General features: G+C 43.2%; 1 protein-coding gene across 2 annotated transcripts in view; it reads right to left on the reverse strand.

Moving 5' to 3' along the window:
- ABCA5 (ATP binding cassette subfamily A member 5) overlaps positions 1–16911 on the reverse strand; it is a 1411043-nt gene that overhangs the window by 493677 nt on the left and 900455 nt on the right. For both annotated transcript variants that reach the window (XM_086930971.1, XM_086930972.1), the window contains exon 23: positions 7839–7952. In XM_086930971.1, coding sequence (XP_086787097.1) covers positions 7839–7952 — 114 coding nt within the window. The remainder of the gene's footprint in view (positions 1–7838; positions 7953–16911) is intronic.

A 16911-nucleotide genomic window follows, 5' to 3' on the forward strand; every position in this document is an offset into this window, starting at 1 on the left:
AGAATGCCACAGAAGCCCCTAGTTTCCATGTGGAGTGAGCTCTAGGGGGAATGTTAAGGTTCGTTTTGCTTTTGCATAGCATGTTTGAATGCACTTGACTATCGATTACATGTGCCAGATCGCAATGTTGAGATGACTGGGATCTGGATGTATTATCTCTCCACAGCTCTGTGTGAGGAGAATGGGTGTGAGATGCAGTTTTTGGTGAGGAACTACTGAGAGCTTCAACAGGGTTGTGAACCAGGGTTGACGGGCCCATGTAGGAGCAATTAGGATTAGTGTCAGGGATGCTTGTCTGAGTTTTCTAACAACTAAAGGAATGAGTGGGAGAGGCGGAAAAACATAGGCAAATATCCCTCACCAATTCATCCATAGTGTATTGCCACTGGACAATGGGTGTGGATACTTGGATGCTGTTAGATTTGGAGGTCTCTAGTTGGCAGAGTTAGGTACCTTTGACCAAATAGGGACCCTTGCGTCTAGTCAGGGTAGGGGGCTACACTCCTAAAATAACCCCTGCTCACCCCCTTGGTAGCTTGGCACGAGCAGACAGGCTTATCTCAGAGGCAGTGTGTAAGCATTTGTGAACACATACAGTAACCCAGTGACAACACTACAGATGGACACCACACAAGTGGTAGTATAAAAATAAGTTTTTTTATATAGACTCAACACAAGACCACAAACGTCAAAAATCCACAATACAATACGTTAACAATTGGTAGAATTAGCTTAGTTCTCTTAAGATGTAAAATGCGACACACGTAACGCTATACAACAAAAGTGTTGCAGGGAAGGTGATATGTCGGTTCCTTACACACAAGAACGGTGATGCGTCGGGTCCCTACTGAAGCGTAGGGGATGTGTCGGTTCTTCTCGGCATGGGGAGGTGATGCATCTGTTTCTTACTGCGCTTCCGTGGTGATGCGACCAGCAGCGCCGTGATGCGATGAAGATCCGGTGCAATTAAACAAAATGGCGTCTTCATCTTGATGCGACACAATGCGTGCACGCCCGCCTGCCATGCAATTAGTCAACCATTCTTCTGAGCTGCAACACGCTTCCCGGTGATACAGCGGCATCTGATGCGACATCGATCCTCTTCTCCGGCTATGCGAGGCGCTTCGGCAACGATGTGACAACTGACGCGGCGACACTCTTTCCCAGAGATGCGAGGACAGCGGCAGCGACACGCTTCTCTGATGATGCGGCAGCGTCTGGTGCGACGTCGAGCCTCTTCTCCGGCGATGCGAGACGCTTCTGCGTTGTGAAGCAACAGTGGCAGCAGCGGCGACATGCTTCTTCTTCGTGAGTCGCGTTTCCAGCTCCTTGCAACACACAGTCCTTCAGGAAGCCCAACACAACTGCAGGCCCTTCCAAAGAACTCTTGGGGAGCTGGTGGGTGAAGTCTGTTGTCCATGAGACTTCAGCAGGAGGGAAGCTCTATCTCAAGCCCTTGGAGATACTTCTTAAGTTGAATGAAAGTAGCACAAAGTTCTTTCTCCTCTCTTTGGCAGTCAGGCAACCACTGCAGGCCAATCCCTCACGCTTAGGGATAGTCTCTCCTCAGTCTCTCTGGTTCCTCTCCTCAGCAAAGGTTTCTCCTCCTGTTTCCCAAAAGTAATCTAAAGTTCGGTGTCCCCTCTTTTATACTCATTTTCCCTTTGCTCTCTGAAGGCAGAGAGGCCTTTGCCAAGTCCAAACCAGTTCTGTTCAGTCCTGGAGCACATTGTTGACAAGACTCCTTCTTTCCTTTCACAGTGCAGGCCAGGGACATCAGACGCAACAGGAGGTGGAGCCAGCATTGTGGAGGGAACACACAGCCCTATTCAGGTCATATATGCAACTCCTCCCTCCCATCTGCATGCAGATCTCTATATTCAGCCCTGTGCTGACTCACTCTGTCTCCTGGAGTCCTCCGGCCTCTGTCAATCAAACTCTAGTCAAGGAATACACAACCTAGCAGAGTCAGGCTTGGATGGTTAGGCAAGAAAATACCTTCTTTCTAAAAGTGGTATTTTCAAACACAGAATGTTAAAACCAACCATATTATGTTACTTCACCGCTTCTCGACTTATTATGTACCTGTACCATGAACTTTATCTGCTATTATTTGTTCTGTTCATATCACTACCAAACTCTCTCAATAAAAATTTTGTGAAATAAAAAAAAAAAAAAAACAACTTCACTAAAAGTTGTATTTTATCATTATGAGTTCGGGCACACTGAACTCAAATTTCTACCTAGTTCTCCGAGTCAGTTAGGAATATAAGATGTAATAATCAAACTGCCCATCCTGGCCTATTGCAAGGCTACCTGTTCCACATGGGGAACAGGTAGCCTTGCAATAGTGAAAAGCTAAAATGGCTGTCTTTCACTATTAGGACATGCCACACACATCAGGGCTTGTCCTAGCTTTTAACTACAATGCACCCTGCCCTCAGGTCTACCATAGGAGCGAATAATATGCAGAAAAGGGAGGGTTTAGAGGCTGGCAAGGGGGTGCACTTGCCCAGTCAACTTGGCAGTACCAGACTGCACACAGGATCTGCAATGGCAGACCTGAGACACTTTTACAGGCTGCTTCTGTGGGTGGCACAACCAGTGCTGCACGCCAACCAGCAGCATTTAGTTTGCAAGCAGTGGGCACACTCAGTGCACCGTACTAGGGTCTGACAAGTAAACCAAACCAGCCAATCATGGAGTCACTAATCCATACATCAATATACCATAGGCACTTTAGCACGGATCAACAGAGGTAAAGTGTCCAGAGTCATAAAACAGCAAAAAACAGGTCAGAAAAAATACAGGAGGAAGGCAAAACGTTCAGGGATGACCCTGCAAAAAGGGCCAGGTCCAACAGGTGTGAAGCTTGGGCAGTTTGTGTTTAGGTTTGTGGTGAACAGATCTATGTCTGGAAAGCCCACATCTGAAAGAATGGGAGGAGAACTTGAGGGTGCAGTTCCCATTCGTGGATCTGTTCTCTTCGACGACTGAGCAGATCTGCAATCTGATTGTTTACTCCTGGAAAGTGCTCTGCGAGGAGATTTCTCCAGATGGACTGTGCTAGTTGCGACAGCTGGAGAGAGTGCCCCCACCTGTTTTTGGTTGTAGTACATTGCTGGCATGTTGTCTGTACGAATCAGGACAGCTTTGACTACTAGATGAACTTGAAATGCTTTGTGTGCTAGAAAAATCGCTAGCAGCTCTAGATGATTTATGTGAAGCTGCTTTTGCTGCAAGCAAGCTTCACATGCCCTGAATTGTGTTCGTATGGAGATGAGCTCCCCAACCAGCAAGCAATGCATCTTCTGTTAGCGCTATCTGTGGAACAAGGCCGATGAAGGGGTGCCCTTTTGAAAGGTTTTGTGTATTCCACCACTGCAGAGAGCAATGGGTGCTGCCGTCCACCAACACTAGATCTAATAACAGACCCTGAGCCTGGTTCCACTGACGTGCTAAGCATTGCTGCAGGGAAAGCATTTGAAGTCTTGCATAGCGGACTATTAGGATGCAAGACACCATAATTCCTAATAACTGCATGAACACTCGAGCTGGCAATGAGTGTTGAGGCTGAAACAGAGAGTAGAGTCTGCATATTGTGGACTCTGGCCAGATTGGGGTAGGCCAGAGCCTTTTGTGTATCTATAGTGGCTCCCAAATACGCTTGTGTGTAGGATGGTTCGAGATGGGACTGGGACAGATTCACTGTGAATCCAAGATCTTGGAGCAACTGCACTGTTTTGTGAGTGTGACCTTGATAGCTCTGTTGCGAGCTGGCTTTTATGAGCAGTATGGGAAGACGTGAATGTGTTGTCTTCGTAGATGACCTGCGACTACTGCCAGGCATTTGGTGAAAACCTGGGTGCGGTAGTTATTCTGAATGGGAGCACCTTGAATTGATAATGCTGGCCTCCTACCACAAATCGGAGGTATTTGGGGTGAGCAGGGTGTATTGGGATATGGAAATAGGCATCCTTTAAGGCCAGAAAGTCTCCTTGCTGAAGGAGAGGGAGCACTTGTTGGAGTGTTACCATATGAAAATGGTCCGACTGAATGTATAGATTTAGTTCTCTAAGGTCTAGTATAGGCTTCAGAGAGTCGTTCTTCTTGGAAATTAGGAAGTACAGGGAGTATGCACCAGTCCCTTGATATTAAAACAGCACTGGTTCTATAGCTCCTTTCTCTGAAAGAGATGGAACTTCTTGATTGAGAAGGGTGAGATGTTCTTGTGACATTGTGTGTGATCTTGGAAGGATGTTTGGGGGAGTGTCTGTAAGTTTCAAGCAGTAACCATATTGTATAATTTGTAGAACCCATTTGTCTGTGGTGATTGTATTTCAGACAGGTAGAAATTGGGAGATACGTCCCCGACAGGAGTGGAATGATCGGGAGGTAGTGGAAGGAAGTCACTGCTTGTTATTTGCGGGGGAAGTGTGTGTTGCATTGCCTGTGCCTCTTCCCTTACCGTTGTTTCCTCTAAACCCACCTCTACAATAGCCACTTGATGAGGGTGATTGGTTGTTGCCCTTGTAAGAGGAGGAGGGATTCTCTGTGGATATATTTTAGCAGCCATCCCTGTAAAAGGAGAGACTAAAGGATCCCCTATTTGAAGGTAACTGCAAAGCGCCCATGGACTTGCCGACCTCGGTGCCTTTTTTATTTTTTCCAATGCAGTGTCAACTGCTGGATCAAAGAGGTGTTCTTTGTCAAATGTTTGGTTGAGAATAGAGGCTTGCACTTCAGGGTTGAATTCTGAAACTCTCAATCAAGCATGCCCGCGTAGCAGTACGCTGGTGTTTACTGCCCGGGCTCCTGTGTCTGCTGCGTCTCATGCACACCTGATGGAGGTGTTTGTGATTAGTTTGCCCTCCTTAATAAGGTAATTCGACTTTGATTTATGCTCATCAGGTAGAAATTGCACAAGCTTCTCTAACTCACCATAATGAGGCCTATCATATCGAGCTAGCAAAGCTTGAGCATTAGCAATCCTTTTGCCCCAGGCATCAATTAATTTAGACTCCTTATCAGGACGAGGGGCCTCACCTGTGGTCTGTGAGTTAGCTCTCTTGCGAGCGTTGGAAACCACAAGAGAGTCCAAAGGAAGCTGACCCTTGATGTAGGTGGGGTCAGTAGGTGCAGGTTTATATTTTTTTCCACCCTGGGTGTAATGATTCTTGCCCTCACAGGATATTTAAAGATCTAATCTGTATGCTTAAGCAACCCTTTAAGCATTGGCAGTGTATGAGTAGCTCTCTGAGAGGAACCTAGGATTTTGAATAAGAATTCCCCTTCTAAAGCCTCCTTATGCAGCTCCACCCCATGATAATGAGCAGCCCTGTTAAGTAGTTCAATGTATCCTATATTGTCGTCGGGTGGTGAAATCTGGGCGGATATAAATCAGGGTCATTATTCATGTTTGGGTCAGTGTCAATCTTCCCAGGGGTCAGTATCCTGTGGCCTATCCTAATACCCATCCCCTTCATCCTGTGGGTCAGGTGATATTGGTGGTCGTGCATCTATGGGTGTGATGAGTAAGTTTGGATCAGTGGGCGAAGGAGGCGGAATGTAAGGAGGAGGCGGAATGCAAGGTGGAGAAGGGTTAGTACCCAAATTTCTCTTCTTCAGAGCAATGTAGTAATCCTCCTGCAGGCCCATTTCCCATTTTTCAGGCAATTTGGCTTGGATATGTCCAGGGTTGGGATTTATTACCAGTTCTTTCTGTTTCGGATCCGAAGGTGGAACGTCGGACTGAGGCTCTTTTGAGGGAGTCTTTTTGTCTTTGGTTGCCATTTTCGGGGTGGAAAGTTTTGGCTCCAAACCATTTGGCTCCGAAGATTTACTCTTCAATAATGTTGAATGGTTATCACAACATGCCCGAGCCGGAAGTTTTTTCCTTGAGTTTTGGTGCCGGGCCCGAGGTGCCCAAAACTTTTTCTCGGTGCAGACCTTAGCCCAAAGGAAGGACCGGGGACTTTTTGGTCGTCTGTTGTTGGAGCATTGGGTTTCTGTACTCACGGTACACTGAACCGGTGCAACCTGCTCCTCTTCTTCCATGTCGGAGTGGGCCTCGAACATGGAGATATGTTCTGCTTCTTCGGCTCCTTGAGCGTGTAGTTCTTCCCTGTCAGAATCTTTGCTGAAGATGTCCGGTGCGGAGCCACAAAGATGCTGCATTTCAGGACGTCGAGCCAGACGGTCACGGAGCGTCTTCTTTGATCAAAACGATCGGCACGCGTCGCAGTCTTTTTTGTCGTGTTGCGGGGATAGGCAGAGGTTGCAAACTTCGTGCAAGTTGGTGTGGGGAAACTTAGCACGACACCCGGGACAGACCTTGATAGGAGTCCATCAATCGACTAAAAGCAAGCCTGGCGCGGGTAGGCCCAACAGACCTCCACAAGTTTTCCAATCGAACGTCTTTGAGTGAAAACGATACGCGCAGATTCGGAAACGCGATCGAAAAACAATACAGTCGAGGATAGTGGATTGCGCGTTAATGGGAACCAGAGAAACTGTGCCGAACCGGTGCGCAGCAATTCACCTCCAAACCTGATGGCGGAAAGAAACTAACAACGGAGTCTATGCCCATGCACACTATCACCGACAGGTGGAGTCGCCTACCTCGTGACTGGAAAAGACTTCTTTGAAGAAAAACATAGTGCAAACATCTGGACCCAACACTAGATGTCAGGTTATGCAAAGCATGTGATCTACAGCTCACATGCCTCAAACATACAGTTTATTTTGCTGCAATCACCTCGCTCGTCACTAGTGGAAAAGAGAATTGCTCCAAACAATGCTTGTTTATCTGAAACTGAACCACACGTCATTTCGTCCGATAACAAATACAGAATTTTTTTAGCTTATCAATACCATGGACTGAAACTCGATTAGTATAACATAATATAATGAAAAGCTCTATAAGAAAATCATAGAGAAGCTATTTAGCATACTCCACCACAAAGAGAGGGCCCAAGAAGTGGAGGGCAAAAATATAACATACCCTTTAATTTACATGATAAAAAACAAGGCTAAAATGTAAATGGTATGTGCACCTTCGATCTCCAGTGCACATCCCAAGTGAACATTTACAGGCTTTTTGACAAGGGCAGACATTCATAAGGTATCTTTAAACTTTGTGATGAAAGTGTCCCAACACCATACGGATATTTTTATTTTACTTAAGAGTATTTGTATAGGCATAGCCTTTAGTGACAGGGGAATGCTGTGCAAAGGGATTTCTGACCCACATTTGGTGTTACACTTAGTGCACGCAGGAAGTTCACATAAGATCATGATAAGTGCTGTAACAGTGAGTGGTGGGACAAAGAAGATGCCAGTCTCTGGGTGTGATGTAAATGGTCTCAAGGTCTTTTATGAGGTCCTAAAGGGAGGAGGATTACGTATGTCTAGCAGCTTTAAACCGGTCTATCCGTCACAACAATATCTTCTCCGCTCCAAAAACAGATGCACATGTAGATGCTTTTTAGCGGAATGTTTATACACATGATTAGACCAAATAAGCATTTGGCTAGGTTTGTTTTCAAGAGAGCAAGATTCAGGACAATAAGGCCAACAGAAACAGAATGGTCCATGACTACTATGCTTGAGAGGCAATAGTAAAACACAAAATTAAGCACTCAAAAGTATCAAAAATTGAGGACTATCCTGGTCTATAGTCATCACACATCACAGTGACAATTACTTAAGGCCCAGATGTCTTGAAGGCACATTATTACATGCTGACAGTTGAAGAACATAAATATTCTCACAGATATATTTCTGCAAAATCCAAAATACGTAAAACAACACATATTGCATAGCTTTAGGACTAATACCTTATGGCAGTCTGCATTTTCCATGGCAAAGTAAGGGGGCATTCCTGTTACAATAATTCCCAGCAGCGCTGCTTGAAAATACAACTCAAGTTTGAAAATGGTCTCTGTGATTTCCTAAAAAACAAATACATATTTACTGTATGAATTTAGCAAATGAACTGTACGCACTGAGCAGTTAATCAAGCTAAAATAAACCATAATTTTTGTTATTCTGAAGTGTGTGGGAAACAAAGATATTAAAAGAGTCAAAACAAATCAATACACTTTACTTGGTGATACAGTTGATAAATATTCACTGAAACCCAACTTCCACACATTATTATTTGTGTGCATTATAGTTTTATCAGTAATGCAAATGTTGTCCTATTAAAATAGAAAATGTGGTTGAGGTTCCCAAATGTCTGGGACGCACTGCCATACACAAATACACAAAAGTGACTACATTTGAAAATCGGATTGGAGATAAACAGGTACATGCTTGGATCTCTCTGGCAGATGAACAAGCGTATACAGTTGTTGGTCTCCCACTTTTGTGAGGAATACTAACGACCGTGCTGCTGAGATAGTCTGATTCTCAAATGCACTTGCTAGATTTCTGAGAACAGTATCATTGCAAATTGACAGTAGGTGAACTAAATAACATTCAAGTTTGACCAACACACAAACCCATTTAATCAATATCAAATTCATAGAACTAAACACCTGAACATTTTCTACCACTCAGAAAAGTCTTTCAGGAGACATGCTGTGTTTGACAAAAACGTGATAGTAAATGCAAAAATGATACAGAACCCACACCACATTTCCATGGTTATGAGGCACAAGAGGTATCAGTTTCTGCATGAATATACTGTGGTGTCTATAGATATCAAAACTACATTTCTGAAACGAAAATACTTGTAGGCGTTGACGAGAAAAATGTTAGTCATACATGCTTAGGATGCCTTTGTGCAGAGGGACATCCTAGGAGAAACATCATTTGTGATCTCCTGGTGGTCTCAAGGTGGTGCCTCATTCATACTTTCCATGAGATAGTTTTATGCACTGGGTCATTTACATGCAGAAGGCTATTCTGGAAGTACCAAAAGTGGTGCCTCAGGTGGCGTTCCCAAATGAACTCTGAGGAGTCACAATCATGCATACTTAAGATTATAATATCAAGAAAACCTAAACAGCACTAATTAAAAGAATTCACTTGACAGGAGATCTGATTCTTGACACCATTAGGGTGCCAATTGGCTCCTACACCCTTAGAAGTACCGAGGGTGCCATTTGAACTCAAAATGCTACAAGTTCCAACACTACAAAACCCCTAGGCTGTAGTCTGACAATGGACTCTTAAGTATGCCTTAATCTGCAGTGGAAAGGGAAACCCTATATTCTTGCCACATCGTTCCTAATGAGTGAGAACAGTCTCTTACCAAGGATATACTTCGACACACTGACCCAGAGCCCAGTTTTATTTATTTTCTTTTATTATTGAAATAGATTAGCAGTGAGGCAGTATTCAAGGTTTTACTTTACACATTTCCCTGAGCAGCACAATGACCATATTCTAGAACATGATGCAGTAGATAGTATAATTAGTATAGTGTTGTGTTAAGACAATACACTTATTAATGTATGCCCTACATACATATTTTGGAGGGTAAGGTGCTGAGACACAGATCGCTTTCTCATCTTTTTCTGGGTTTTCAACGTGGTTTAAAGGAATGACAAAAACACCAACAGCTATGAAGGATGAAGGGTCTGGTCAATCATGAGGAAGTAACTAAAAAGGTCGACTGCCTGTATGAAGCCAAAGTAGGCATGTCCAAATGGAAATGGAGAACTCCTGTATTTAAGGTTCAGCAGTGTCCACAAATTGAGTCATTGCCCAAGCCCCATTACACCAGATTCTTGGGGCCATGATATAATCTAGGTATACATTTAAACTGTAGCAATCTATTCCTGCAGTTGTGTGATATTTTGCCAGGATGGGCGCACTAGTAGGCCAGTTCTTCGTCAATCCACAAACATTCCAGATCCCTTTTCCCATGTGTGTATAGCTGAAATATTGTGTTCAGAAACTTCCTACAACTAAACAGAACAAGCAAGAAACCATAAATCTACGAGTGGATGTGAAAAATTGCTGCATTAATGTTTTAAGCTGTGTAGGTTCCAAAGGGAACATATGGCATAATGTTCTACACGCAGCTCTAAATTTGGAGCATAGCACTATATAAGATTCAGTGTGATTAATTATGCCTGTAATTCCCTGCAGAGGGTATATGGACTATTAATAAATATTGTTCCTAGACTAATAGTACAGAAATTCTCTACCTGTATTGATCAATGAGGCGCTAAGTGCCGTCAATGGATAAACTCCCAAGAAGCTGGCCAATCAACAGAAGCATGCAAGAATCATAAATTCAAAAAATATATCAAAATGTATTAATAATCGATTCATATATTATTATACATAAATAATCAATAAGCTGAATAAATAACATCCCAACCACCCATTCATTCAAGCAGTCATACCAACAGACTCATGAACACCCATTCTCATCCGTCCTGAAACTCAGGGATCCAGTCATACTAGCAGCGATAAAGGCAATGTTTGAAAAAGTGGACCACAATTGTCAAGAAACAGTTGTTACAAAATTCAGACTGTTTTATGTATAGAGATCTTTTTTGATGAAAAGTATCTTCCAATTGATGTTTAAAATTAAAATTAGACAATAACAATAACTTTAGTACGGTCCACAGTGGATTTTATATACAGTGCCTTGCGCGTTTCGGTGTGCGACATATATAAACAGAAAAATATATAGAATATAGAATACAGTCTGCAAACAATATAGTAATATATATGGAATGATCTCAATGCCAAACTCATGGGCTGGCGCAGTAGTGGATTAATCACATTGGATGAGTTTAAATTCCTCAAAAAAGATTTCCCTGTGATACCCACGTTCTACCTTTTGCCAAAGGTCCACAAAGACTCACTTGTTCCACCTGGGAGGCCAATAATATCGGCGATTGACAGCGCGACCGAGAGCATATCGAGGTACATTGATTTCTTCTTACAGGAGTGGGTTAAAGGATTGAACTCCTATATAAGAGATACGACTGACTTTTTGTGCAAATTATCTCAGCTATGTTGGAATGAAGATTATATGCTGATGACCCTGGACATATGTTCTTTGTATACATCTATCAGGCATACGGATGGCTTAAAGGCGGTGCAGTTTTTTCTAGACAAACGTCCCATACACAACACACAGCACAATAGAATGCTTATGGGAATGTTGAGATTATGTCTAGATCAGAATTTCTTTACATTCGGGGGCCAGGCCTATCAACAACTGAGGGGGGTGGCCATGGGGTCTTGCTTCTCCCCCAGCTTCGCGTGCTTGCACATGGGGCTGTGGGAGGAGCAGACCCTGATGGGACAGCACAGAACAACCGTCGAACAGCATGTAATACTGTACCTCAGGTATATAGACGATCTTTTTTTTATCTGGAGGGGTTCGATGGAAAGTGCTGTCGACTTTGTTGCAAAACTGAATGTAAATGATTTAAACCTACAGTTTACCTCAACTATGAGTGATCACTCAGTACATTTTCTGGATGTGGAAGTCTATGTTGAAAAGAACAGAATAGAGACCAAACTACACAGAAAGGCAACTGCAGGTAACACCCTGTTACATGCCTCCAGCCATCATCCCCGCCATCTTATTCGTAGCATCCCCTATGGGGAGATGTTGCAAATAAAGCGCATCTGTAGCACAGAAAATGAATGTAAGCTGGCCCAGAATTTATGCAAAATGCGTTTTTTGGAAAGAGGATATAGCCATAAAATGATAGATGATGCTATAAGGAAAACAACTAAATTGACACGAGAACAGACATTGGGAAGTTGTCCTGACACTACAACTATAGTTGAAACTACAGCTGAAACCAATGAGAAAATGCAGTGCAGGGCGATTGTTACAGATAGTCAGCAACATGCTGAGATTCGCAGGATCTTTTCCAAAAACTGGAACCTTGTACAAGGGGATCCAGTGATTGGTGACCTAGTGAAGAGTAGACCAGATATCACTTTTAGAAAGTCACCCTCACTAGGCAGTGCTATTGTCAGTAACACTCTGGACGTTCCCAAGAAATGGTGGGAACGCATTACAGGCTTCAAGAAATGCCAGATCTGCAAGGCCTGTAAGCATGCTATCAATAAGACCCATTATGTAAGTCCCTTCCAAGACAAACCGATTGCTATCAAACAAAAGCTGGGGTGTAAAACCGAATTCGTGGTGTATATACTACTGTGCCCATGTGGCTTACAGTATGTTGGGAGTACTCGTCTTCCTGCCCACAAGCGCATCCTACAGCATTTGCGTGCAATCTCAGGGAAAGATCAGTCGTATCCAGTAGCGAGACACTTCGAGAAATGCCATCAGAGCAACCCAGACTTGCTGCAATATTATTTGGTGGACTCTATATTACCATTGAGGAGGGGGGGAGATAGAGATGGCAAACTGCGTCTCTTAGAAACCCGGTACATCCTCGAGCTTAATAGCAAGCAGCCTGGAGGGCTCAATAGCAGTGAAGACCTGTACACATGTTTATGATTTAGTAAGGAAACTTCTAATGTACTTTGCTGGTGGACAGTGTACTCGATGAGTTGCCATAAGATCTATATGAACCCATTGAGCAGCCTGCATATGAATGAAATTCTATGATTAATATTTTAATTTTTGTTGCACTGTCACTTTAATTTACGTTTACATTAACGACCCCATAGGAAGTAGCATGTAGCAAGTGAATATGCTACAGATTTCTCTGTAGATGGTACATATTGCCTTTACCCACTGGGGTATTATTCTAACTATGCTGTCGCATTAATTCGATTCTCAACTACTGCATTAATACTTATGAATAGTAGAATCCTAGTTTTATGAAATACTCAAATGTATGGAAGTTCTTTCTGGGATTCATGAGGCTTTTTCCATGGTTTTTTATAATATTTATTGAAAACAACATTTAATTATTTATTTATTGTAAATATATGAATTAAGGATTTTTTTTTAAAAACGACTTTTCTAGAATTAATCCGAGATTTTATAATTGTTTGCCTCTTTTGCACATAATATTATAACAACGGCAGTGAATATATACATGAAATGTTGACATGAAATGATTCGAGTTGATAGCTAAGGATATGAATAATGTGATGGCAGGGCACTGTGCCCTTAATTATAAATTGGTGAATATCACTTTAATTTGTGAAGGATGTACTACTGATCATGTGATCACTTGCACTATTTATGTCACTTCCTTTCTCCTCTGCATGACATGTGATCAAGCCTCGGCTGAGGTGAAACGCGTCATGGTGACTGGTGGGCTGTTATTCTTCACGAATAAAATGCACTGAAACGAAAGCACGGAGTTTGTGGCTTTACTCACTTTTCGTCTTCAGCGTGAGCTTTGCTGTGTTGATTTCGAACTTTTGGAAGATATATATATATATATATATATATATATATATATATATGTATAGTGACTATGTTGATTGATAGAATGCATGCCCATATAATCAGCAAAAAAGGCTCTGCTTCAGGGAAAAAGGTTTTTGTTCATAGGCTAAAAGAGGATTTACGGGACCAGTGTGCACACGAAATAAGAATAAAAACGTGTAGAGGATTTTAGATCCAACCACCATGTGTGAGCATAGAGTTTTTGAATGAGCCAATAAAGACATATAGAGATACAGAAAAACAGTGATAAAGCCTAATATCGACCAGAATAAAATGATTTAATTGCATGCACTACCCAGTGCATAGCAGATAAAGTGAGACACATGAACTGTATAGCTACCGAAACTCAGGTACTGGGGAACTGATTAAGGCCAATAACAAGGCTAGATGTACATAAAGGTACCTATTAAAAACAAATGAGCATGAATATAATGGGGTCAACGTTGCACACTAATGCCTTAGAGATAGCTGACAAGTTAAACAAGCATTTACAATGCAATGGTCTCGGCTTTATTAAAGTTAGAGCTATTGGCATTGCAAAATGCATTTTTTTCATTTTTTCGTTTTTTTTAAACAAATAAATGGTATGGTCATTTACAATGGCAATAGGTGAGCATTAGAGAGTAGTAGAGAGTATTAGCGGACACAGAGCCACACGCACACACATAGACAGAGCCACACACACACACACACACACCCACACACACACACACCCACACACACACACACACACACACAGACAAAGCCACACACACACAGACAAAGCCACACACACACACACACACACAGACAAAGCCACACACACACAAAGCCACAGACACACAGACAGAACCACACACACACAGACAGAACCACACACACACAGACAGAGCCACACACACAGACAGAGCCACACACACAGACAGAGCCACACACACAGAGACAGAGCCACACACACAGAGACAGAGCCACACACACAGAGACACACACACAGACAGAGCTCTCTGCCCAGTAACGCCCTAGGGAACAGAGGCACGAAAAACCAGATCACAAGCAGGGCACAGAGGCACAAGCATGGCACAGAGGCACAAACACCGGATCACAAGCATGGCACAGAGGCACAAAAACCGGATCACAAGCAGGGCACAGAGGCACAACAAGCAACGAGGGGGCAAGGGCAAGAGAGCAAGCACACACACACACACACACACAGACAGAGCCACACACACACACAGAAAGCCACACACACACACACAGACACACAGACACAGCCACACACACAGACAGAGCCACACACCCACACAGACAGAGCCACACACCCACAGACAGAGCCACACACACACACACAGACAGAGCCACACACACACACAGACAGAGCTCTCTGCCCAGTAACGCCCTAGGGAACAGAGGCACGAAAAACCGGATCACAAGCAGGGCACAGAGGCACAAGCAGGGCACAGAGGCACAAAAGCCGGATCAAAAGCAGGGCTGCACAGAGGCACAACAAGCAACGAGGGGGCAGGGGCAGGAGAGCAAGCACATGCAACGAGGGGGCAGCAAGCACAAGCAACGAGGGGGCAAGGTGGCACAGAGGCACAAAAGCCGGATCACAAGCAGGGATGGGCAGGGCACAGAGGCACGAAAACCGGATCACAAGCAGGGCACAGAGGCGCAACGAGGGGGCAGGGGCAGGAGAGCAAGCACAAGCAACGAGGGGGCAGGGGGGCTCAGAGGCACAAAAACCAGATCACAAGCAGGACAGAGGCACAAAAACAGGATCACAAGCAGGGCACAGAGGCACAACAAGCAACGAGGGGGCATGGGCAGGAGAGCAAGCACAAGCAACGAGGGGGCAGCAAGCACAAGCAACGAGGGGGCAGGGGGGCACAGAGGCACAAAAACCAAATCACAAGCAGGGCAGGGCACATGTTTCTCCGAGACGAGGCAGTAATGCCTCTGAGAAAGCATCGTCATTTTCTGAATCGGGGCGTGGTTTTCTTTCTCTCTTCTTCCCATTGGCTGGAAGGTAAAATTCCAGCCAATGGGAAGAGGAGAGAAAGAAAACAAGAAAAAAGCGAAAAAAGACACCCCCGAATCGGAAAAAGACAGGGCTTGAACGGAGTGACACCCCTGTCCTCCAATGGCTGGCCTCCGTTTAGGAATGTTTAAATTTTTGAGAGAGACCCCTTATACACCAGGGGATTGGAGTACTTCAAATAGTAAAAAAGAGTATTGTAACCGAAATTGGAAAATCTTAAATAGCGAGTCAGAGACACCAATGCCTAAGCCACTTTTCTCCTTCAGACGCAATAAGACTTTGCGTACTGCCCTGGTACATACGTACAACAATCAAGTCACTACATCTCAATCCACTCTCACTGGAGAAGGACGGGCAGTTGGTAATTACAGGTGTGGGTCCTGTTCAATCTGTCCAAATTGCATGGAAGGCAAGACTTTAAACTTTAATGGCAAAACCATGACCCCAAAAAACCTGACCAACTGTAGAAGTAAAAGTGTAATCTACCTCATAATCTGCCCATGTGGGCTGGGTTATGTAGGTGAGACAGGGAGAGAACTGCACATAAGATTGCTAGAACATAGATCAGCTATCAAGAATAAAAAGGAAAATGCTCCACTCACAGAGCACTTTGTAATGAGTAATCATGACTGTAATCAATTCTCATGGTTTATTTTAGAGAAAGTCAGTATACGTAGAAGGGGAGGTAACTTAGAAGCACTGAGAAAGAAGCGTGAACAATGGTTCATATGCCACCTTGATACTATCAAGAGAGGCTTGACTGGATGTCAATAGTAATAAATAACTAGCAGGTATAAAATAAATGTCTGGAAAAATATATCTCTACAGATAATAAGATAATTTGCCACAGGATGAAACAAAATGCAAAAGAATCGTACCAAAATGTATAAGGAGATAGATTAATACAAAATCTAAACACCAATTGAAATGGTTTTGGAGATTGTAGTAAGAGTGTATTGCTATGTCCAAAGGAAAAGATTCAAATATGATATGAACTGGAAAATTTTCCGATGGGACATTTAAAAACAAGAGAAATATGCTTGAGGGTTTAACTAATGTCCACCAGTTAAGCTTAAAATATATATCTCTAGAATTATCTGCTTATATACTGGAGAATAGTAGCCATGATTGGATCAATGAATATAAAAAAAACAATAATAATTATATAGATTACAAATTTATTTTGAATACTTTACATCTAAAATAGGAATAGTCCAATCTGTACAAAAATAGTTGATACATCAATAGAATTAAATAGAATGGAGGGATGCGCTCTGATTTGACCTGTGAGATCAGATAATAAATATGGCCACGGTTGAACAATATTGAGATACTTCTCATAAAACATTAGAGATCGGCAAAAGTAGCGTTTCAATTTGACAACGAGACTTGAACCGCAAAAACGAAAACGAAAACGAGGCTTGGAACTCGCGCCGTAGCGTAAGAGGAAAAATAAACAACTAATCACTAAAACGGTACAAATTAGTGGATTCAGCTGGTGGGCAATAAGATGCAGCCAATGACAAAGCTGCATGAG

The sequence above is a fragment of the Lissotriton vulgaris genome, chromosome 7 (assembly GCF_964263255.1).
Source record: "Lissotriton vulgaris chromosome 7, aLisVul1.2, whole genome shotgun sequence".
Taxonomy (NCBI): Eukaryota; Metazoa; Chordata; class Amphibia; order Caudata; family Salamandridae; genus Lissotriton; species Lissotriton vulgaris.